Source organism: Clytia hemisphaerica, unplaced genomic scaffold (genome assembly GCF_902728285.1).
Source record: "Clytia hemisphaerica strain Z4C2 unplaced genomic scaffold, Clytia hemisphaerica genome assembly, whole genome shotgun sequence".
Lineage (NCBI taxonomy): Eukaryota > Metazoa > Cnidaria > Hydrozoa > Leptothecata > Clytiidae > Clytia > Clytia hemisphaerica.
In genome coordinates, this window is record NW_027104588.1 from 61,679 (window position 1) to 87,171 (window position 25,493).

Below are 25,493 nucleotides of genomic sequence, written 5' to 3' on the forward strand. Positions count from 1 at the left end.
TTGCTTCACGTAGTGGACCTGAACCTAAATCTGACCTGGACCGAGCGACCGGAATTTCATGTTCTTCTTGTTTTTCGATTTAAAACCCTGCTCTCACTTACTAAGCTTTATCTCATCAATGTTTTCTCCTCCGGGCAACACAGGCACTGTAGCGCACCCCTAGCCATAGTTAATTGTTAGTTTTATTATAAACGTGTGCTTCGTAATGGTGATTCTCCATACGATTCCTTTTGACAAATCCCTCACCACAAACCTTGCACACAAATTGTTTAATTCCCAAATGTCTGCTGTTATAATGCTTTTTCATATCATCTTTGCGTGAAAAACCTTTACCACATGCATCGCAGTGAAAAGGTTTCACACCAATATGATTGACTCTCACATGTTTTTCATAATGACTTGTTCGTGTAAAGGTCTCACCACATACCTTGCACTCGAACCAGTCTGACCAATTGTATTTCTGTGATGGTAAAGGATGAACTGTACTGTCTTTATTAATTTCATTAATGGTACCAATCATCATACCCTTTTGGTTACTCGAATTGGCTCCCGCTAAAATTGGCTCCCGCTTGTTTACATTAAAGTTTTTCATCCCCTGTGTCGTTACCTTTTTAGTTGAGGTTGAGCCTCTGCTTTCACCAAATGAGTCCGCCAATTCATGCTGGGTATTATTTTCTAAAACCAAGTGTTTTAAACTAGTCTCATGATCCACATCTTGGCCCAAGCGACCCTCAACCGAATCTAATAAATCATCCATTGTTTCTCTAATATCATGTTGAATTGTATTTAACTTTTGTAGTTCATTTGAAATTTTTTGAACAATCAAGTCCTCATCGATAGATATGAAGGTTGTTCCATAAATCTTTTTACTCGGTATAAATGAAAATACGTTGCCATTACCATCAATAATTTCTAAAGGTTTGTATATATTTTGGAGGAATATATTACAGGTGCCGACCATATGTTCATCTATTTTGATCTCAATGGATAGTTTAATTGGAGGATGGTCAGCATGTTTGTGTCCAGGTGGTAGATGTTCATGGCTCATGTTTTTCAATATTTTTTCCCCTTTTTTTTCCTTTAAGCGTTCTAAAATTAGAAGATAAAAGAAGCAATAGAACGTAAAACCTCGTTTGGAATTAAAACAGCTCATCTGTTAGATTTAAAGGGATAATCAGATGTGTTGAGACATTTTGCCTGTGGATTACTTCAGTGGTTCTGATAGCAAAACCTCAAAATATTTGTGTCTGATTCTTTTCCAAAGTTGGGGTATTAATATTATAATGTTTTTGATCCTTAGCATGAAAACAATAGAGTTGTGACGTAAGTAAAAACACACTTTTAAAGTATTTACATTGTCATACCCCGAAACTTCGGAGATTCCGCTCAAGAATATAGAACAAATGTACAGGCGAAAGATCTCAAACCATCTGATTATCTCTTTGATTTGTTTGTCTTGGTTGTTTGATGATGTAAGCCAAGTATTTTGGGAAAAGATTGGAAAACAAGTGAAAAACGACAAACCACTCTTCAATCAATCATCAAAAAATGTTATATACAGTTAAAATATAATTTATAAATAAGAAAATAATAACTCCGTGAGTACACTCTACTAATCATCAATATATATTACAATTTATCCGAATTAAAAATATCAATGTACAAATAATTAACGCTACCCACTCACCATTTTATGGTCGGCGAACAAGGCGCACGGCTAGAGCGCTTTGGTCGCTGAACGCTTTTCTCATTCCGCTCAAACAAAATAAAGGGAAAATGTGCTGCCGACCATAAAATGCTGAGTGAGTAGCGGCCTTTAGATACTCCTGTGTTTTGTGTTCTTTGTTTAATACATTATAAACCTATTCCAAGATCTCGAATAATTTTACGATCATCCCTCTTTGACAGGACACGATTCCATGTCCCGGGTAACATCATACAGACATCTCCTAAAAGCAATCAAAAATTTGCGATCAATTAACAGGCGCCGAGAGATCGACAGTCGACAAAGGAGTCAGTTGGAATTTGTTGTTCAATTCTTGAATGCGTTGCGTGCGACGTTCCTGTTGGAGCCAGTACAACATTTCTGTTCGATCTGACTGGATCTTCAACATGTAATTTCGCCCCTGAAATTGGACAAAAATGGAACTTAAATATCAGAAGGATCATTCTCAATCGTAGTTCTTAAGCCCCCCAAAAAATAAAGCATATCCGAAGGTAGAAGTCTTATAAATACGTTGTAATTCCGGGGGGGGGGTACTTAGGCAAAAATGGATGATGGGTATGTGCGGACGGTAAGGGTCGGTTTTTTCACCTTTCTAAGTCTCTCTAAGGGTCGGAAAAATCAGAAAGTTTTAAATTAGTCTCTCTAAGGGTCGGAAAATTGAAGATTTTTAGGAAATTTTTTTATTTCCAAAGAAAAAATTGTAATAAAGTCTCTCTAAGGGTATGACTTTTCTCAAAAATCGAAAAAAGAATTTCAAAAAGTCTCTCTAAGGATCACCTTTTCAGTAAAAATCAGTCTCTCTAAGGGTCGGTTTTCGGAGGTCCCGTCCGCACATACCCCTCATTCGCCAACCCTAGTACCCCCCCCCCGGGTTGTAATTAAATGGAAGGAAAGATGGCGAAAACATATTTAATTGTCAAAGTTTTATTTTAAGGTGCTAGAAATAAGGAATAATTATTTCAAAAAGAAATTATTCTATTATTAACCAAACTATATTTTAGCCTGTTCAAACGCAACAAAAGTAAAGCTGGGAGCAAACTATCAAACATGGTTCTTCAAACATTTGAACTTTCTTGTTGAATGGTTTGCGCGGCATTTTCCAACATTGTCTCAAACATTTATTTTGTTGCATTACAACGGCTTCTTTCTTTTGTTTATTTTTCAAATCACACGTTCGAAATCATATTCAATGTTCGATTAGCAATGCAATGTCTTCCTTCTAGAGAAAAAGCCCGAGTTGAATGTTTGAAAGAATTATGAACTTGTTGAAACATTGTTTCAAACATATTTTTTGATCTTTTTGTTGAAAAGATACGATTTTTGACTCCGCAAACCGTCAAACATCGATTTCAAACATGAAACGTCACGACGTTTGAAGAACAATGTTTGACGGTTTGCTCCCAGCTTAAGCTTTACCTGATAAGTGACGTCATCATTGAATTTTCGTTTTATATCTTCAAGCATTGGTATGATTTCCACGTCTAATCTTTTGATCTCCTGAAAATTTAAAAAGCTTTTTTAAATGATCGACATTTTCAATCAGGGGGAATAAAAAGTGAAAATGCTAGTTCCCATGAAATATTGCAATCTCAAAGAGCCTATTGATGACCATATATCCTAGCGACGCGGCCAGCTCTTAAGGAGACTGTCGTTGAATTTACAAGGACCATTTCTTTCGACGACGGTATCGAGGAATGTAAGATGATAGCATTGAAGTGACAAAGTGACTTTTCGCTGTTTGAATGCTAAAAATAATTTGCACCTTAGAGACTCAGGAAAATGTCTCTTAAATGAAATAGAGTTTTGGCGGGAATGTGCTTAGTTTGTTTAAGAGGCAGCTTGAAAAAGCCGTTCACCTAGAAAAACCTGTCCTTGGAAATTCACCACTCTCCTCAAATGCCAACCACGCCACTAAGTGTTGATAAGTGCATTCAAACCTTTTTTCATGGACCTATTATTTAATTTCAAGGCTTTAAGTATTATCTAAGTGGTTTCACTTATCAACTAGTTTAGTCAAAGGAATACCTTCTCTAATTTTTCACGGACACGGCTTTCATTCAAACGGACAATGGATGATCCTTTGGCTCCTAGAAATAAAATAAAAAATTTATCAGAGCCATTAATTGTAATTTTGAAATGCAAGTTAAAGCAAACATGCAAACACAAATACTTCGATTTCTTCAAAATCTGAATTTCCTCGCAATTTTTGTGATGAACAACAGCCGCGAGAATTAATTGAAAGTGATGAGGGCTACTTAGACTACACAATATATTGGTTTGCAATATTCGACACTATAGTTTGCGGACCGTAAAGAACGAAGTAAACAACAGGTTTCTTTCTGTAAACAATTCCCCTATATCCCTGGAAGACACGCTTCTTTTTTTTATAAGAATGGTGTAAATCCATTTCATCATGGATATTCTTAACGTTTTTGGGAAAATCATCCTAAAATATTCTTAAAGCACATTCTTAGGTTAGGATCCTAATTCGTAATAGATTTAACATTTAGTACATACGTCTCAAGCATAAAATGGCACTTTTGTAAAAGCAGTGAGCCTAATTTGGGCCTAACTTGGGGATAATTGATAATTTATAATTGAAAATGCTCTTAAAATGGCATTCTTAGCTTTAGTAGCAAAATTCCATGATGGTGATATTCTTAGCATATTCTTAGTTTTTTGGCCATTTTCATCATGGACATTCTTATAAAGTGTATTCTTATAAAAAAAAGCGTGTATAGCAAATCGAGCTGACAATATATTGCGGACACCTTTTCAATATATTGCCGGTATTCAGCAACATATTATCAATATATTGCCCGACAATATATTGTGTAGTAGTAGGGGGAAATTTGTTCGTTTTTTTGAGGTCGCTCGATTTTTTTAGTCAAAGCACTTGTTATATATTTTTGGAAAGCTAAGGGGTAGGGGAATCAAACTAACTTGGGTGCCAATTTTTTTTCGGACACTTTGGTTTGATTTTCGGACAAATACAACGGTCTCGCCCGGCAAAAATCATAGGGTGGAAAATTAATGAAAATTTTAGCTTGAGAAAACGGAGACCTGTTGTTTATTTTTGGAAAGCTCTCAAAAAATTAAGATTAGTGATATATTGCGAGTATAGGTGATTTCTTTACTTAACTCGAGATATTAATCCTTAAAAACAGTGTTTTTCAGCCAGAAACAGCTGTTTTGTCCAGTTTTTGCGCTTTCGGAAGCTCAATATCTCGAGTTAGGTACTGAAATCACCTATACTCGCAATATATCACTAATCTTGATTTTTTGAGAGCTTTCCAAAAATATACAACAGATCTCCGTTTTCTCAAGCTAAAATTTTCATTAATTTTCCACCCTATGATTTTTGCCCGAGACCGTCGTATTTGTCCGAAAATCACACCAAAGTGTCCGAAAAAAAATTGGCACCCAAGTTATTTTGATTCCCCTACCCCTTAGCTTTCCAAAAATGTATCACAAGTGCTTTGGCTATAAAAATCGAGCGATTTTACAAATTTCCCCCTACTATAGTGTATGTAAGCCCTTAAAACCTTTCTCGAAGAATCGATTAGGATCGGAAGCATTTCGTTCGAAGGCTTCTAGCTTAGCCATCCAATTTTCTCTTTCCACAATCAGTTTGGTGATGCTATCCCACGCCTGGACAACCTTCAAAAGAAACAGAAGCAAATGGAGAGGCTAGAAGCTTAGCTATGCATTAATCAATCATCATTAAGGTTGCCCTATCTTAAACCAAAAAAATATTAACTTACCCGATAACTCATTACATCAACATTTACTCTCGTTCACAGTTTTCCATATGACGAAAAATCTGAACTCGAAAAATATATCTAATATTGCACTCGATTGTGCGATAACTATTAATTATCATTGAGCCTGAATCTTAACCATATACAATGCAGTCTCCATAACTAGAACCACTATTACTCAAATTATTCCTTAACACGAACAAGTTTGCTGGTCCCTTTAATTAACAATGCCTTAAACAACCAGTCTCTATAACTCGAAATTTCTACAACTCGAAGAAATTTGCGTTTCTCATGGTTTTTCGAGTTATGTAGACTCTACTGTAATTTCAATTCAAATAAGTTTCTAGAAACATATCTTGGAGCCAAAATATTGAATGCAACTCAGACCAGACAAAAAAAACCTTCATACCCTGTTCAGTTTTTCCAGCGTAGGGTCAGAGCTGTGTTTGATAGCCATATCAACTCGTTGCCCATCAGGCATCCTTAGTAATTTCCAAATTTGCTCCAAACGGTTTTGTAGATATAAGAAGGATGTGTGCTGGTAATGGTACAGTATGAAATTTAAAATGTAGGGAAAATTCATGATATTCATTAAGTTTTCTACAGATACACCCCGGCTTCTGCCAGTAATGGGAAATTTCTCTACCTTAAACTTGCCACTACTGGCAAAAGTATTACGTCATGAATGAGTGAAAGAATACATCACACGAAAGTAGACATAGAACATACAAATTAAACAAGTGAATGAAATACTTTAATGTCAGAAATTTCAAGTCAATACATTGGGAATTTGATTTCGCGGAGTTGATTTTCTAGCAATTCGCAAAAATCGTGAACATTTCTGACATTGAATGATTGATTGTTCACAAGAAAAAAGAAATGTATAAAAGTCGAACAAACGATTTGATTTTCTTACTCGATCAGGTTCCTCAGGACCTTTTTTGTCAGTATCTGTAAAAAAATAATAATTTGATATTCCAAAAAATGTAAACTGTATGACTGAAAAAAAATTCTGTAAATTGTTACTACCTTATCGAACCTTTTAACGCCGGCCCTAATTGGCCTTACTTTTCGTCGCTGGCGTAATAAGGGCTGGAGTAAAGGATCAAAATTAAATTAGGGCTGGGCTAAAAATGAAAAAAAGTCTGGCGTAATAGGGGTCGGCGTAAAAAGACGGATAGGGTAATCTACTATCTACATGAAATCTCGGAAATTGAAATGAAAAGACCATAAAGAAATTTTAATTACCACTCGGTATTTTAGCAACATCTGGTTCTCTCCCCAATCCTCCGAGATTAATGCATTGCGCATTCCAGAATCCTTTGTGGTATTCGCATTTTTCTTGCAGTAGCTTCCTACGGATTTCTTCACGTTCTCTGAAGAAAGTGATGCAAGTAAGTAAGTAAGTAAGTAAGTAAGTATATTCATCTGGTGGCTGTCGGCGGAGCCGGGAGTGAGGGAGTCTATCCCCTTTTCTATTTGCGCTAGACCTGGGAGATCGAATGCTGAGGTGGAGCACCACACCTACTCTCAGCTCCCAGTAACTTACCGCCTAGATCAGATTACCCAATCTAAGCTACTCATCCGCTGAGTTGGCGGTGACCGGGGATCGAACCCACAACCTTTAGATTGTAAGGCAAATGCTCTACCGACTGAGCTGCCCGGTCACGTGATGCAAAAGAGTGATGCAAAAGAGAACATATTATATTAACCTCTAAAAATGAGCAACCATTGAAACCTTTATTGACCCAGATTGACCAAGAATTGAGATTTTGAGGTTTTTAATTTCGATATAAATAAAAATTCATAGATTCGTAACAATTTGCGATTTTCTAATTTCAACGGCTTCATACCGAACTGACCTTAACATTTTTAAATGAGCAGACGTGCGTTCAGCTTCCAAGATGACTTCTTCACTTTCATTGGAGTCGTACAAATGATGGAGTTGACACAGGTAATCGGTTTCCTATTTTTAAAAAGGTTGAGAAAATAAATTGATCGTGAAACTAAATGTGAAAAGATCTGTCCCTGGTTGGCGGTGTCGCTTTCAAGTTTCTGATGCAGATTTAGGATGAATATTGGATTTAAGATTTCATAGCAAGTTGATTAACTGAAGTAAAACAATCGCATCAAAATATTGGTTACTGAGTATTAAGCAGTCTCTATTATAGAAACTTTTTGTATGGAGGTTGAACAGAAGCCTATACGACTCACAGAATAACCAAAGTCTCGATTGAAGGAGGAATAAAACCTTTTTTTAAAGTGGTTTAAAAGCAAGATTTTGGATTTTACACAGCAAATTAGCACATATTGTTGAAATGTTAGTGAATTACGTGCAGAAATTAGAGACGGAAAAACTTCTTTAAATACTTCGCTGAGACGGAAGAACTTATAACAATGATTTAACTTACGTGGTTTGAGATGAACTTTCTGTAATCATCCACATCGATGTTATTTTTATACCAAGTCAACCACGATGCATAGTTCTTGGCTAATTGGCCAGCACCTCCCAAATCTACTGACTCAAACAAACCACTTCGACGTAAATCCGCCTTGGTCTGAATCTTAAAATAAAAGGAAGGAAGGATATATAGACTGAGATGAAGCTTTACTGTCGACATAATCACGAGACGAGAGATCTGGAAACACTCAGCAATCTGATTGGCCCATGTAATTGTTTACAAGCCTACTTGGTCCCAGGGCATCCAACCTGCAAAAAATGGCGGACTATTTACCCGAAATCAATGTTGCAACAAGTCTGCGTAAATTTATTAAAATAAAATCATGATTCGTCTTGAAAAAAAAGAAACTATGCAAGAAAAACGATCTGATAACATCAGTTTCCATCAGTAATGGAAACTTTAATACCTTAAGCATATCTTCTCGGCCAATTCCAGCAAATTTTGGCCTAATAATAAAGAAAAAAAGAATTTATAAAATCAATAATTTGAAAAAGTGAACAATTTTCTAAAATGGAGGTTAGTCAATTAAAAAAATAAAAATAACAAGCAACATGCTGAATGGACCTACCTAATGATTAAAATCAGATGAAAATAAGAAAAAAGTGACAATAATTGTACAAAAATTCAGAATGGAAAATTAAAAAGGTTCTGTGTTGAATAATGTAAAATGGTAAAAAGAAATTTCCCCAAATACGAAAATCACTTAAACCATTCAGGCCCAAAAAACATTGAGAAAAGCTATATTTTCTTATTTGACTCCGTCACATTTTAGGCATTGCCATTTTGCATCATTGTGCAAAAAATCAGAAAAAAATAATGAGTCAACTTTGAGAAAAGCTATATTTTCTTATTTGGTTAAAGGGAATTTCCCAAAAATACGAAAATCCGTTTTTTAAGGCGAAAAAGAATTTTCCGGGAGAAACCACTTCAGCCATTCTTTAGAGAATCTTGCCCTCCATCTTTGTTCAAAAAATCAGAAAAAAGTAATGACAGGATTTTGCACAAAGTCCAAAAAACCCTATTTTTAGGCAGTTTTGGCCCAAATTTGCCCAAATATATTTTTTTTCGAAAATCGGGCTCCGACACATTTTAGGCATTGCCATTTTGCATCATTGTGCAAAAAATCAGAAAAAAATAACGAGTCAACATTGTTAAAAGCTATATTTTCTTATTTGGTTAAAGGGAATTTCCCCCAAAATACGAAAATCCGTTTTTTAAGGCGAATAAGAATTTTCCGGGAAAAACCACTTTAGCCATTCTTTAGAGAATCTTGCCCTCCATCTTTGTACAAAAAATCAGAAAAAATTAATGACAGGATCTTGCACAAAGTCCAAAAAACCCTATTTCTAGGTAGTTTTTGGCCCAAATTTGCCCAAATAGATTTTTTCTCAAAAATCGGGCTCCGTCACGTTCTGGGCATTGCCATTTTGCATCATTGTGCAAAAAATCAGAAAAAACTAATGAGCCAATCCTGAGAAAAGCTGGTAACAGACGGACGAACGAACGAACGAACGAACGAACGAACGAACGAACGAACGAACGAACGAACGAACGAACGAACGAACGGACATGGGTTAATTTATAGAACCTCCACCGGGGCACCCGGAGGTAGGTCCAAAAAAATAAACTTTTTATCCTTTGGTGCTAAAAACTCCATGCCGAAAAAAAATTGCAAAAATATACAGTTGACGTTCCCTGACTCGATTTTCAAGGGGAATCTGATTTTCATCGAATAAGGGAGCGTATCGAATAAGGGAGCGTAAGGAATAGTAGAGCGTCGTTTACAAGAGTTTCTTGTTGACAGGGACTTTCAATATTTATCGAATAATAGGGCGCATCGAATAATAGAGCGCATCGAATAATACAACGTCGAATTAGAGAGTGTCAACTGTATCCAGCTCTTTTGTTCAGAACAACAACCGAAAAGCCCGTAAAAAAACAAAACACTTTGAGAACTGCTTCATTTTTTTTGAATAGTAACCATGAATAATAATAACCGCATGAATTTTTGGAGAAGTTGAGCTCGGTAATAATAAAATCCCACCAAATCCAGGTCAAAAAGGCTGCTTGTTTTACGAAAGTATCAGATGTGATGGACTTTTTAGAAGATACTTTAATAATTGGTCATTTGAAGTAATAAAAATGACGCGTTCTTTAGAAAAAGTAGCAAAATTGTTTTATTAATGGTTAACGACCAACCAAATCAAATGAGAGCTTGTAAAAACTCCATTTCGTCCCGAAAGTATGACATGGGAAAGAAGCAACTTCCCCACTTCGACCGCCATCTTGTTTTGTTTTGAAAACGTTCGGTGTTTACGAAGCGCGGAAGCAGAAAGTATCATATAAAATATTATATAAGCTTTTCAGACGGCAAAATTAAAAAGTGTGGTACTGATTTTATACGCCGCTTCTACCAAAAAGGACACACGCGGAAGAATGCAAATGAAATATAGCCTGGAAGCCGCTTAACCCCTCCTAAATCGAAAAATCCGATGAAGCAAAGTGGAAATACTGAAACTGCAATTCTCGCTTCGACCTTTGAATTCTGAAAATACCCAAAATTGGCAATATATTTCGGTGCTGATTGTAGATAGATCATTTTGTACTTACTCATTCTTCCATTCATTTACATCATCATGGTCTTTCCAAGGCGATTGTTCACATGATTGAAGTTCCGGATTTAAAAACCGGACATTGGTCGGCTCGTGTAAAAGTCCGGACATGAATAATAGCGGAAGATTGCGACATTTTTCTGGACACTTCTCGACACAATCGTCCTAAAAAAGGTTAGTTTTAAATAGTTAATTTGTTTGTATTTCATGTATTTGTTTGTACACAAGAGTGACGAAAATGCAAAGCAAGGTTCCCATTAACACTTTTGAAGCGGACTTATAGTAAGAAATAATAACCCGAGGGGGGCCTCGCATTTAGATGTGCAATAAAGTTGTTCATGAAGTTAAAGTCTGTTCACGATAAGTGTGCACTCTTTTTTCTTTTACCTATAACTTTCGAAGGAATTCTTCAATCTTTATAAATTTGGTATCATTGGAAAGATATTAGTGAGTGGAACAATTTGATATAAAAAAATCTTTAATAAAAAAATTCTAAAAATGAAGATGAAAATGAAGAAGAAAAAAATGAAGATTTTGTAGAATTTTGTAGTGCTATAACTATCATTTTCACTGAAGTGAATTCTTGATCTTCGAACGTCATCACTGTGAAAAAAATTCTCAAAAATAATCATCCAGTCAAAAGATATCAAACAAAGTTATAAGCTGATTGACGTCTAAAAACGCTGTTTTCTGCTGTTTTCTGCTGTTTTTTGGGGTCAATCACTGATCAACTTTGTATCTTAACTTTATATTGAATAAATATTTTGGTGAAATTTCTTCACATATGATGACTTCCTAAGATCAAAGAGTCTCTCCAGTGAAAATGAAAGTTATATCACTTTTCTACAAGATCTTCATTTTTTTCTTCTTTATTTTCATCTTCGTTTTTAGAATTTTTTTAAAGATTTTTTTATTTCAAATTTTCCACTCACACATATCTCTCCAACGATACCAAATTTATAAAGATTGAAGAATTCCTTCAAAAGTTATAGGTAAAAGAAAAAAGAGTGCACACTTATCGTGTTTTTTCTTTTAATATTGATATCAAAGACTTTCCAAAGAGGAGCTGCAATAATCCTGCAAGTCATGTACAAAGGAATAAAACCAACCAAATCGAAAGCCAGGAAATCTTTAGTGGAGGACTTGGTGATTTCGTTGTAGACTTCTAGTATTTCCAAGCCTGCATAAAGGTGGTGATCCAAATGATTAATAGTTTCCATGTCCACCTGGTGATGAGAGACAAAAAACACGTATGATTCATACATAGCGTCAGTCTGGGTTTAGGTCCCAGGCAAAAATTAGCCTCCCCCCCCTGAGTTTTAAGTCCCCCCAAAGATATATATTAATTTTTTGTTAGCCCTCAGGACTTTTGACCCTAGACACTTTCAAAAGATTGATCCAGTAAAAAAGGGTTTTCCAATGTAAACTGCGTTTAGTTCTAAGTTTAAGATAAAATATTTTGTTCACTTTCTGTAAAAATATCGCGCCGCATGCGAAAGTTTTTCAGATTCAAGAGCTTCAATTTGAGTAATACCGACACAATACCGACACAATTAAAAAGGACTGGGACTTTTCATCAATGAGTAATGTCTGTTCTTGCAGCAGAAACGGTTAATTTTAGATTTGTTAAGATCCTGCCGGGCCAAGGGCGGCAGTAAATTGGTCCTTCTACCATCCTTGGTTTTGCAGGTCAAAATTGCGGGCTGTTCAAATACGTACCAGTCATCCCACCGTCCTTGACAGGTAGATACATAAACTCGCAATATTACTAGACCGGCGAGAGGGTATGCTATTACCTAGCTATCACGATGAGATATCCAGGCCTAATTCTGTAAAGACAGGTCAGCGTCCGCTGGAGACAAAAAGAGCACTTTTTTCTGCTTTATCATGAGAAAGGCTGTTTTTACCAATATTTTTTTCCGATAACTAAACCTTAAAAAGGCATGTAGAATGGTCTGAATGTTCACTTACCTCATCGAGAAATTCGTTATATATGGTAGGATGCATGTTTAGAGTGAGCGCCGATGCATTGGTTCGCTTCGATATACGACCGTCACATATGCGAACTATTTTCTATGGTGAAAGACAGTTATATCATGCTTCTTACACTTGATGACGAGGGAAACTATCATTACTCGATATTTCAAGTTGCTAGTAGTATTACGTAGATCTGATATCAGCAATCGACGTTCAAATATGCTTTCCTTGCAGTTTTGACCAGCTTTAAAGATCAATCTCAGGGGAATTCAAATATTTTGATGTAAAGAATGCTTCAATGTACACGTTCAACAGACCTTTCCGGGAACTTTGATATTCAATGTGGGTGGTTGGCTATACTCTTCTGCTTTCTTCTCTAGTCTAAAAAACCGAAAAAAGGAAAATTCACTTTCCAAGCCGTTCAGAAGAGAACGGAGCTCTTGTATTTACGAACCCAGCTGGCACAGACGTTGATATGATATTTTATGCCAGCTGAATAGTGAACAATGAGTTTATCTTTGCCAAATTAAAAAACAAAATCTGGCACATTTCCAACTCTCTGAAACCAGAGCCTTTCTCGTATGGCATGACTTGGCAATTCATGATGCAACAACAATGTCCTAAATGCAGTGGTCAAAGCAAGGATTTTCGTCTGAGAAGGAAAATGGATTTTACACAGCAAATTAGTATATATGCTTTTGGTGAATTTTGCAGAATTTTGAGATGCTAAGCCGTCAAAGAATGGGCTTTTCCAGGAAAAAAACGTATACGTTCCAAGGGTGTAAGGTTTGATATGTGGCGGAATTCCATAGGGAGATACAAAAATCTGTCAAAAATAACTGGAATTCCATGGGGGTAGCCTTTTAAATCCTAATAAAATTCAGAATTCCAGAGGGGTTTAAGCCTGAAATTGCCTGGAATTCCAGGGGGTTGCAGCATTTCCAGCCACAAAATGATGGACCTCCTCAACAGGGGGTATACGGTTTTTTTCTGGAAAAGCCCAATTTTCAACACTGAACCATCACCTAAATAACCAAAAGATCACCTTTCAGCTTCAGCTGGAGTTAACTCATTGTTTGAGGCACTTCTTTCGGTTGGTTTTTCTCGCACTGGCTGATGCACTTTCTTCTTTCGTGGACTTCGTGGTTTTTGTGCCTATCAAATGAACGAAAGTTTGTGAATAAATTTTGTTGTTTTTTGCAAACTTTAATGAACGTCCTACACAATCATGGTCGAAATATATTATTCTAGCGTTTTTCAGAATTAAAAATTCGGTCGAGAATTGCAACTTTAGTACTTCCACTTTATTTAATTGGATATTACGTCTCAGAGTTAAAACTCTACGTTCCAAAAATATTTTAGAGTACTGAAAAATCATTTGTCGTGTTAAGATTTTGCAGGAAATTCCTCGTTTTGTATACTACCTGAAGTAAAGGTGAAAAATCATTGTCCGTGAAGTCCGGCGTTTCTTCCTTCTGTAACAAATAATAAAAGAAGAAGGTGAAATTGATGGGTACGATATCCGCCAAAACCCTGTGTAGTTGACAAATGCAATTGACAGAGCAATTTTCATGGCCATACACTTTTTTTATAAGGGTATACAGTATATTTGAGACCTTCGGAAGTTTGCAACAGTTCTAAATATTTTGGCCATTGAAGACTTGTATTTTTATATAGTTTGTTTTTTTAGAAAAATATGTACATGTGTACATCATAAGAAACATTTATAAAACTGTAAGATCTACCCTTGATTTATAAATTGGTGATAAAGTTTAAACCTGGTTTTTCTTGGCAATCAGATAGCGAAGATCCTCTCTTGGTGATAGCAAATCAACATTTTTCTTGATGGCTGTTTCTTTAATACTATCATTAAGCACCATCTAAGAACAGGTAAGAAAATTCAGTAGTTTCGCGAGACAGAAAATTCGCGAAATTTTGCAGATTTAATATAAAGTTCACGAAAGGTGAAAACTTACGCGATTTTTGCAAATTTTTATTTGTAATGGGAATAACTTTCATGAATGGCTAAGGAAAATGTTTAAAATATCAGGCTTAAGGCATATACTTTGGCGAAAAGAGACCAAAACGCGAAAGTCGCGAAAGTTTCTGTTCGCGAATGTTAAAATGTTTGGTCAAACCTGTTCAATGCTTTGTTTTCTTTCGCGTAATTCACCCACTGAAACAAAAATTGTATCGTTTCATTAATTTCAGAAACAATGTTCAGTTAACGCTCTCTAATTCGACATTAGTTTATTATTCGTTATTCGATAATATCGAAAGTCAACGTCAACAAGAAACTCTTATAAACGACGCTCTAATATTCGATACGATGAAAATCCAATTCCCTTTGAAATTCGAATTAGAGAGTGTCAACAGTATTTTTTAAAAGTGGCACCGCTGTTTTTATTGGCTCGACTTTCATTCATCTAGGACTGAATCTAGCGGACAATCGAGGTCGGTGTTGGTTAACTATTCACTTAGGAGACTTAGTACGAATCGGTTTAATGAATAATGAAAAATGGTCGAGGTTCAAGTTAACAAAAAAAAAGCCGAAATAAACCTCCTAAATCTTCAAATCCCTCATGTAAAGTGAGATCGTCGTGTAACCGCGGCATGGAATTACTTCGCTGAAAGTCAAAAAAAAAAAAAATAGTTAAGACCCGTTTCGATATTGCATATCAATTAAATCAATGAATGGCAATGACAATCAAATTGGGAATCTTTACTGGAAACGAGGTAAAAAAGATTTAGAGACTTTTAATTTCGGTTAAATGATCAAAGCACATAGGCAGCTTGCAGAATATGGCTGGGTAATTTGATGTCCTGTAGGTTAAAATACTCTGGCAACTTTCCCAAACTCACTGAACACTCCTGTAAGAACGTACCCTGTATACGACACGAGGATTAAGACCTTCGTCCAAATCTTCTAACGTAATTTGTAAATCATTGATGATTTTACTGATACTGTAAAAAAAAAAAAATAGTTTATAAGGCTAATCACGGTCGTTATGAAGCGATCAGAATTCGGATTGTCACACTCTGATAACCAATACTCCATTTTTGCATCTGAAGGAAGTGGTTATTAAAGCACTTGCATCCCATATTAACCCCGTAATCCAATACTACCCTGTGAAATGCTCACGTAAGTATGCTACAGTTAACTTGTCTAATAGAACAAGCTAGATACTGAATAGATCTACCTGATGATGAAAGTTAGATAGCAATGAGGAGAAAAATGAAAACAATCAGTCAGAAAATATAGCGTTTAGCGAAAATGGATAAACATTTAATTCTATCATTGATTGTTGATGGGAGGAGAGGGAAGGGGAGAAGGGAAAAAAAGAAATAGAAAGTTCCAGTTGCAAAAATCAGTTTTATTGACAATTGAATCATGCTTGATGGTGGGCATTGTTATCAATAATGTTTTTGTGTGCAAAAAAAAAAGAAATATAAGGAAAAAAGCCGATGAAAATCTGCAAAAACGTCGATTTCCTCGGCCAAGTTTTTGCATTGCTAATACGTATCTTTGTGCAAAAAATCAGAAAAACTAATGATGAAATCTCGAAAAAATGTCAAAAAACCGGTTTTTCTGGCATATTTCCGGCATTTTTGGCCGGGAAAATATTTTAATTTTGTTCTCAAATATCAGGCACATTTTAGGTATTGCCAGTTAGCATCAGTGTGCAAAATTTTATGAAAAAATATATAGTACAGTTCGAGAAATTCAAGAGAAACTGTTTTCCGGCGATTCTCGGATGTTCCGAAGATTTTTAGAAAGTTCCAGCTTTATAAAAATATAAGGAAAAAGCCAAATGAAAATCTGCAAAAACGTCAATTTCCGGCATATTTCCTCGCAAATCGGACTCGGCCATGTTTTGGGGATTGCTAATATGCATTTTTGTGCAAAAAATCAGAAAAAGCTTAAGATGAAATCTCGAGACAATGCCAAAAAAACGGTTTTCCGGCATATTTCCAGCATTTTCAGCCGGAAAATTTTTTTTCCCGAACCTAGCTCCGAGGTAGGTCAAAAAATGGCAAGACCATCGTTAATTGGGGAATAAGATGTTCTAAGAAACTTGCACAGAGATTAATTCAATACTCGACTAGCTGAAAGCATCCAAAAGCAGGAGAAATTAAGGTTTCCCGTCAACAAATTTTATAATTACACAGCAGTACCTTTCTTTATGGGATAACCGGTTCTTGCCACCTGAAAAGAGAAAATACAGTAAATTGAATACAATTCATTTCATTGAAACTTCAATTCATGCCTAAAAGTGTGTCCATGATAAGCATGCAATCTTTATGTTCCCATGTGAAAAACCCATAGAATGAGTCTAATTACACGCACATGGTTCCCTAATAAAAAGCAAAATAAGTCAATACTTATCATGGAAAGACTTCAATGCTTAATTTGCGGTAATTCGTGTGAAATTCAATAAAAAAGAAAACAATTTATAACAAAAACTAAAGTTCGACCGACACTAACCTTGATCATCATCATCTGCATTTTCGCAATCATTTCTACTTCCCTTTTCTTCTTCTTCTTCGTTTTCTTCTTCATTCACGCCCTCATATTCACTGAGCACCAGACTGCCCCCGTTCGCCTCTCTCGCCCTCTCTTCAACTAATTGGTGGTAGTGATGTATCAATTGTGTCAGTGGTTCACGCATAGGGTGATTCTCCAAGTCTGGCATCATCGTTTTCAACTAAATAGATAAACAAATCTTGAAAGAAATTCTATGTGATACGTTATTCGTTAGAATAAAGAAGACACTGCCAGTTTCGTGTAGCCATCACATTCATAATGGTGTCTTCTGCTATAGTAATGTAAGGGTCATATCCACTCACGTCTCTCATTTGGCGGCGAACGTATTCCTTGTGTGAAGCACATTCTTGAGTAACCTATGACAGAATGAATGACAAGGATGAACTAATTACTTATTGACTTACAATGAAGGTAAAATAACCTAATATCTTCTCTGAAGGAGCTGTCCGAGTTTTAAGCGAAATTCGAGTTGAGGAGGTTCCAGTTGTAGATGATTTTTATACATATATTCTTTAATATTCAAGTTGCCAATGAGCTTCTTTAAGTAAAGGGAACATTCGAGTTACAGTTCTACAACTCTACTTGTGGCTAACAGGGAAAAGAAAAAATGATAAAAAGGTGATAATAACAAGCTTGATTAAAAGCGCATGTTCTTTATGTATTAAAAAGTAAGTGCTGGTGGTCATTCACAAAGATTACCTTGGTCCATTGATCGAGGACTTTAAGGAGTGTTTTGATGTATCCTTTCTTTGGATGCTTCAACCATCCTCCGTTATCGCGCATGTCGTCTGTTATCTTACGACGTAAAGTCAACACGTCCAAACTGTAAAATGTAATTGTCATAAGATGTTAACCGTTGTCTTTTTGGGCAAAATATTAAAACCTGGGTACAGACTCTTCAAAATTTGTGTCATAGCTTCTTTAATTTTTCAAAAGAAATGTTACGATGATAAGGGATTTTCATATAATAGAAGAATTTGTACAAAAAAGATTACCTTATAAAAAGGGGCCAACCCTTATAAACCGTAGGACCCTTCGTTAAACGCAACCGCGTAGTAGTTGGTTTGAAAAAGGATAGGAATTTGAGACTTTTAAGTCAAATTTAATGGACTTGCTATTCTATTTTTTTATGAAAAACAAAGAACCACATCATTCAAATGAATATATATATCAATGTATAATCTTTTTCCGTTATAAGAACAATCTAAGAACAGTCACAAGTCTGGTATAGCTGATTATAAAAAAATAATTGGCTTTCAAATAGAACTTGGTACCAATAGTAAATTACCTTTTATTAGCCTCGTGTAAAATTTGTGTCTTCAAACGACTCAAGTTAGCTTGGCTGCTGAAAATATGCTGCGAATTCAATTCTGAAAATCCATAAAAAATGAATATAACGAAATAAGCTAAGTCTTGGTATAAGATCTCGATCTATATTACAATGAAGAGGTGGTCCTCCCTGACGGGTCTCTAAGTTTATTAGAAATAACGCAGGCAAATCAAAAGAAGATTTTAAAGAGAGAAAATACGAGGGACCCTTCTTTTCACACACACTTCAGTCCTGCTGTCAACTTACAAATTTTGTAGGCTTAGCTTTAAATCCATTCTGTCTTAAACCGGTCAGGACCTGATAAGAGAGCAGCGACCTACGATGCCCTATTTCTGATCAGCCCGAATAAATTTCGAGAACATCATTATATTCTTAGTTGGGGCGTGTAGCAAGCAACATTTGAAATTTGAAAATATTTGAAGTTTGAAGTTACAGAGTGATGTCATTTAAGGGGTTTATATGTTAGAAACAACAGACAATACAAAGCATATACAAACCTTCTGCTTTAGTCACATATTCATAAAATAAGCGTTCAACGGTCTCGATTACACAAACCGCCACCCTCCTGTAAGATAAAGGTTCAAATTTTGTGGAAGGGCAGTTTGTGGAATACTATGAAAAGACAAGAATTGAACAAAATAGCTTATTGGTATCGCTTTTTCTCTATCCAAGTGCAGCCTATTTAAGGCAGTAGCGTAGACAGGAGGGGCACAAAATTTGTGTAGAGCAGACTTTTATGACACAGTATTTATCTATTCATAATATAAAAAGAGAATTACTTTGTCATAAAAGTCTGCTCTGCTACAGAGCATCCATCAAGAATCCTTTTGACAAAGTAAAAGGAAAATACTTGGCGATTTCGTTACTGGTAGAGCTGCTTATTGGTGTTGTGTGGTGCGTGGCTACGCACATCATCATATTTACTATTTAATAATACGGGATCATAGAAATATTGGTTTTTTATTCAAAGACTATTTATTTTTAGGACTTTGGAACCTTTTTGCAGATTTTCATGGAACCAACATTACTGGTTATTTGTAAAGGAATCCACACTTTGGAAATTTTACTCATTTTTTCACAAAGCCCAAAAAACTCAATTTTTAGGGAGCTTTTAGCCCAAATTTGCCCAAAGAATTTTTTTTTGCTCGAAAGTCGGGTTCAGTCACATTTTGGATATTGTCATTTTGTTTAGTTTTGCAAAAAAATAAAAATTGGTAAGCAAATCCTGAGAAAAGTTCGTAACAGACGAACAGACGGACGGAGGTAGGTCCAAAATAAAGTTTAAAAGATGGAAACTTTTTAAACGAAATATCTTTCCAACGAGGTATTATTATATCTTTTTCCCTCAAAAGTGACGTTTTTTCTTCGTATAAAGAATTTATAATTCAACATACCTTTGCAGCTCTACATTTCCATTCTCACTCTAGAAGAAAAAGTATCACATCTTGATCTAATAAGATCAAATCTAAGCCCTTCATAAGAATCAGATCTTAAGCAATGAGCTATATATGCCTTGGAAGCAGGTTCTCAATCCCCACCGATCAAAGATGGCGGATATATCTTAGTCAAGGGTTTACAAAGGTCAGTAATTTTAAGGGATCTTTTAGCATTAGCCTATTGTATAACTAACAAAAGAACCTTCGAAAATAATGAGGACATTCAAAAAATAATTTTTTTCGTACCAAGAAAGGATGTGTGGCTTGTTTTCGGTGCTGTGGCCAAACAGCTCTAATCGCCATAATCAAGACATCGGCCTATTAAGAAAGTAAAATCAGAATGACAAAAGAACAGAACACAACAAATGCTATAAGAATATTCGAAATTTTGAAAGCCTTAAGGCCCTCATACACTTTATATCCATATATAGTAGAAGTTTTTTAATATTGATTTAATATTGACAAGTGTATGAGGGCCTTTAGAAAAAAAATACCTTGGTCCACAAAAAAATGTAGACAACTCGTTTTCCTTTGTATTCGACATTTTTAACACCGAAACTGATGGTCTTTACAATGCAATATTCATGTGGAATAGGACAATCAACTGACGTAACGCTCGCTATTTTACCTCATGATTGCTTTTGAAAATAACTGCAATGTTTTTGTTGGCTCAGCATCTTTTTCATAGTGATATATGTAGACCTTAATTTATTTGCAAATCTGACTTGCGATTCAAGAAAGTGCTCTATATCATCGGTAGAGCGATATATCAGTCAATAATAGAGACTAGTTTATTTTTAGTTTATTTTAGTTTTAAAATTCGGTAACATCATGAACTCAAAATCTGAACTGATATCAAAATGTAGACATGTCAACAAGCACACCCTCGCCTTGTTTGACAGCAAAGACTGAAATGACGTCAATTTTGACAAATGAAGACACCATACTGTATAATTGAAGATTGACATTGCGAATGTCGTTTTTGTTAATTTTTTTAAAATCTGACTGAAGACTGCCTGAAACGGCACGAAACTCTGAGTATCGGAAAATAAACTAGTCTCTATTATTGACTGATAGACCTTAATTTAAATATCCTTAGCCTGGCGAATAGCCAGGAGAATATACATCTATAAATATCATGAATAATAAATAATAAAAAACGATCAAGCAGTATGTGTACACGAGGTTGAAAAGGTTCGACATTCACTGGAAAAAGTGTTGAACACTCAATCTTAATGGTGAAAGGTCAGCTGAGGACTCCAGCTAGATCATTATATCTTTCAATTCGGTAATAATGACTCACAAGCTCTTTCTGTTCTTCTACGGGTGTGTACTTCAAATGACTTTGAAGGTATAACCGCTCACGAAAACAATTGACCAGTTCCGTATGGTCTTTTGGTGGCTTTTTGATGACATCCTGTTGAGAAATACAAACACAAAATATCTTTGTGTGTTGTCAGAATTTTGTAAGAAGAACACTGACAGGATGAACAATGAACAAAAGGAGACCTATCAATAGTTGAACGTTAACACCAGCCCAAAGCTAATGAATATATGGTTATGAATACAAGACATTTACTTCACCTAACAGGACTTGTTGTAGTATACTTTTTTTATTAGAATTTCTTTCATGCTCTATCTGATGGTACCAATCATTCTAATCATTTCGGATGAATTTTAAATCGTTAAAAACAAAACCTTTAAGGGTAAAAAGATTTCCCTACAACGTCTTTCTAGCCATGAAAATTTGCCAAGCCTAATTCGAGGGCCCCCTCTCAAAAGAGACTCAAAAATGTTATGTACTTAGAGTTGGCCACCTATTATAGGGAACAACAACGAAAAAACCCAAATTTTTGAAAAAATGTCGCAAATCAGATACCGCAACAAGACGAACAGTCTAGAGCCTCTAGAGACTTGGTATATACTACATGGTGCTAAAATTTCAAAATACTTACATTAGCCTTTGCTATTGCTCGATATGTTGGTTTCTCCTTTGAATTTTTAGCTGATGGTAAAGGAAAGTGATTTGTAGTTTAAACATCATTCTATTCTTGTGAATGATTCCAGGCTAATTCATCATTCCAAAGTATCCTATCTCTCAGTTTTAACGGTGAAAATATTGGTGTGATTACATGATACATTTTACAGATAGCCAATTTTCATTACAACAAATTTTTTTTTACTGATGATGGTACTCTGTTGAGGCCGAAACGTTTAGAAAAATAAATTTCAAAAATGAACCAAAAGCAGCTTCTATTATTTAATCTTTTACTGAAGATGTATGGAAGAATTGATTTTTTTAATTGGTGTGATTATAATTGGATGTCAGTGAAGGAACACGTCTTGCTTTTCGGGTGGTAATGCGGACAATCAGTTATAAGTGGTCACATGACAAAGCTTGCAAAAAAAGACCACAATGAAAATCTCCTTAACATTTAGTGATTAGTAATTGACCTTTTCATAAATTACGTCACGAGCAACGCGTACCTCGTTTTCAAAAAAATATTACTATGATAATTGATTCCCAGAGGAGTTCATTCTATTTATAAAGGCAATACTTAAAGAGTCAAGGGATTTAATCACCTTGGTAATGGTTTCAAAACGAGGCAGTCGTTGCACTCAAAATGATTTATGAAAAGAACTATTGAATCTATTTGTGTAGTAAAACCGTTGCCAGAGCTGCGTAAATTTTAAACATGAAAACTCGGTGAAAACAAAATACTAATGGCCGTTTCTATCTTTAGTTTAAACGTTAGTGAGCCGTACACTTTCTTCGTATGTGATAAGAACTAAAAAATAATATGTATACCTTTTTCCTGTGCTTTTTCTTCATCTTCGTCAGAGGAGGGTTCAAAGATGTCCAGTGTAAACAAGTCGCAATTTTTCGGTTCATTCTTCTTGAATTTCTCATGGAACTCTCTCTATTAAAGTGAAAAAAGAAAGCCTTTTTCAAAAAAGTGGATTTGTGGCATATTTCCGTCATTTTCGGCCGGAGTTTTCCTCGATAACCGGACTCCTCGGTCATGTCAACATTGCTAATTTACATCATTGTGCAAAAATTCAGAACAAACTAATGATGAAATCTCGAGAAAAGGCCAGAAACTGGTTTTTCCAGCATATTTCCGGCCGGAAAATTTTTTTCTCTCAAAAATTAGGCTCCGTCACATTTTAGGTATTGCCATTTTGCATGAGTGTACAAAACTTTCATGAAAAAAATATAAAGTACAACTCGAGAAATTCAAAAGAAACCGTTTTTCCGGCGATTCTCGGTTGTTCCCGCGATTTTTTAAAAGTTCCAGGTTTAAAAATCAGTTTTAATGACAATTGAATAATGCTTGATGGTGGACATTGTTATCAATAATGTTTTGTGTGAAAAAACAACGAAATATAAGGAAAAAATCCAATGAAAATCTGCAATATTCCGGCATATTTCTAGTATTTTCGACCGGAAAAAAGTTTTTCTCCATAATCGGACTCGTTCATGTTTTAGGCATTGCTAATACGCATCTTTGTGAAAAAAAACTTGTGATAAAATCTCGACAAAATACCAAAAAAACAGTTTTTCCGGCATATTTCCGGCATTTTCGGCCGGGAATTTTTTTTTCTCGAAAATCAGGCTCCGTCACAATTTGGGCATTACCATTTTGCATCATTGTGCAAAAAATCAAATCGAATGAGCCAATCCTGAGAAAAGCTTGCATCATACGGATTGACGCTGATTGACGAAAGGACACAAGTTATTTTAAAGCACCTCCGAGGTAGGTCCAAAAAGTAACACATATGCCTTATCGGGGAAAAAAATGTCTGAGTTTTATTTAGTTAGAGTTAACAGTCAACAGTCATTTTTGGGGCCAAGTCAAAAAATTCAAGATGTAGTGTTTTTTTATGAAAATTTAACTTATTATGTATGAGGCATTCTGCGCAATTTCTAAGGTCAGAAGTCCAAAATTGGCCGAATGGGGGTACATTCGTCTTTTTTGGCCTTTTTGAAAGTCAAAAAGCAATCTGAGTTCATTAGTTTTAGTTTTTTTTTTAAGCAGGGAAATGAAAAACGATTCCTAAACCGTATTAAGTTTTAAAAGGTGTGAATTCTTTGCGCAACCAAATTTGAAAAGGCTGAAACTAATTAGTTAGAAATTACGGGGGACGAACCTTCTCGTAAGAACTTTTGAAAAAAACTAAGGGAAATTAACTGTAAAATGTCAAAACGGCAAAAAAGGCAAACTTTGAACTGTTAACTAAAGGCGAAAATTGGAAACTGTACCTGATTCTAAAATCCTCGCTTTTGGAAAAAAAACTTTAAAAATTAAAACTAAGGAAAATGCAAAAGCATTTTAACGTTTGCGGCTAATTTTTAAAAACAGGCAAGCATTGTAAAATAAATTTCGGAACTGTAGTAATGACAATTGAATCAAATATGACCGAACATCAAAAACTTGCATGAACTAACTGAAGGATAACTGACCAAATTTTCGAAGAACTATTAGAGGGAAACAACTGCCTTATCTAAATAGATGAAGTGTGTTAACCTTTAATGTAAAAAACCAACTCTATTTTGTCCGTAAAAAAACGCTTCTTAAAGAACTTTATTCCGAAACTATTCAGAAACGAACTAAGGTAAAAAGAGTTGGTTTTGTAAAGTTTGAGTTGTGCATTTTTTGTTTTAAGCCAATTTTGGGTAGCAAAATGCATTTTCAGGCCAATTTTTTAACTTAATTTTTGTTATTTAAAAAGAAAAAAAAAGGAATTGAACAAGTTGAAGAAAATACAAAATGAGGAATGAAGTGCAGAGGAATTTTATACCTAACGATCGCATTAAGCGTGAAACTGGTAGTAGTGTGTTTTTAATTTTTTAAACAAATTGAAATATATATTGAAAAGCTCTACTTACGTATGGAGCACTGAATAGAACTTCCTTTTCTTACTTGTTGAAAATATAAAATCATTTTTAATCTCCCTCCATCCTATATATATATAGTCAAGAAGTATAAAACCCTCAACTACTCAAAATGGAAACAATAAAGACAAAACTCACAAAACAAGAAGACAATATAGATACAACAAAAATCTAGAATGAACATTCACAGAAAATCAATCAGGTTGGAATTGAAAAGGAAAATATGATGATATAGAAATCCACCAATGCAAAACTAGTGATCTAAAGTGACTACAAGGAAGAAAGCGACTCAATATGAGTTAAGATGGAAAGAAGTAACTCAATATGAGTCAAAAATTTTTTCAAGAAAACACATTATCTGTTCCTCAGTTTTCGACCTACACAGGATTTCGGCCATTTACGAAAATATCCTCCTATATGATGGAAATAGGGTTGTGTAGGTAGATGTGATATAGATGTGAAGAAAACAATCCAAAAAAGGTCAAAAAATAATCAAAAGGAACATACTTACAGCAGATAGAGTTGATTCATCATGTACAATAAATTCTTTCTTCATCTTCGATGATGCCATATCAATAATAAACTACGACAGTGGAAAGTCCCAGTGCCCATTTTCATCCAATCAGGTGGATTTCAGCTTCATATTTAGTACTTCATATTTTATTCTCTTACTAGTTACTTTTAATGATTTTGACTAAAAAAAGAAAAGAAAAAATAATGCTGTAGAAATTCAGAGATACGTATAA

At 35.1% G+C, this 25,493-nt stretch overlaps 1 protein-coding gene across 1 annotated transcript; it reads right to left on the minus strand.

Moving 5' to 3' along the window:
* Positions 1-1,824: 1,824 nt before the first annotated feature.
* LOC136823576 (coiled-coil domain-containing protein 87-like) lies at positions 1,825-25,443 on the minus strand. Its single transcript, XM_067079757.1, has 32 exons — positions 25,259-25,443; positions 22,660-22,771; positions 21,806-21,855; positions 21,154-21,267; positions 20,097-20,168; positions 19,809-19,837; positions 18,912-18,979; positions 18,373-18,454; positions 17,784-17,907; positions 17,387-17,440; positions 17,025-17,244; positions 16,715-16,745; positions 15,424-15,502; positions 15,099-15,165; positions 14,677-14,714; positions 14,317-14,418; positions 13,963-14,013; positions 13,584-13,693; positions 12,856-12,919; positions 12,533-12,634; positions 11,671-11,787; positions 10,560-10,726; positions 8,356-8,395; positions 7,899-8,051; positions 7,350-7,453; positions 6,736-6,863; positions 6,404-6,438; positions 5,897-6,025; positions 5,272-5,386; positions 3,752-3,813; positions 3,143-3,223; positions 1,825-2,126 (listed from the first exon to the last, which is right to left on the minus strand). Exons 1-32 carry the CDS (start codon positions 25,316-25,318, stop codon positions 1,974-1,976), a joined length of 2,913 nt encoding a protein of 970 aa, XP_066935858.1. The 5' UTR covers positions 25,319-25,443; the 3' UTR covers positions 1,825-1,973.
* Between the last annotated feature and the right edge of the window lie 50 nt (positions 25,444-25,493).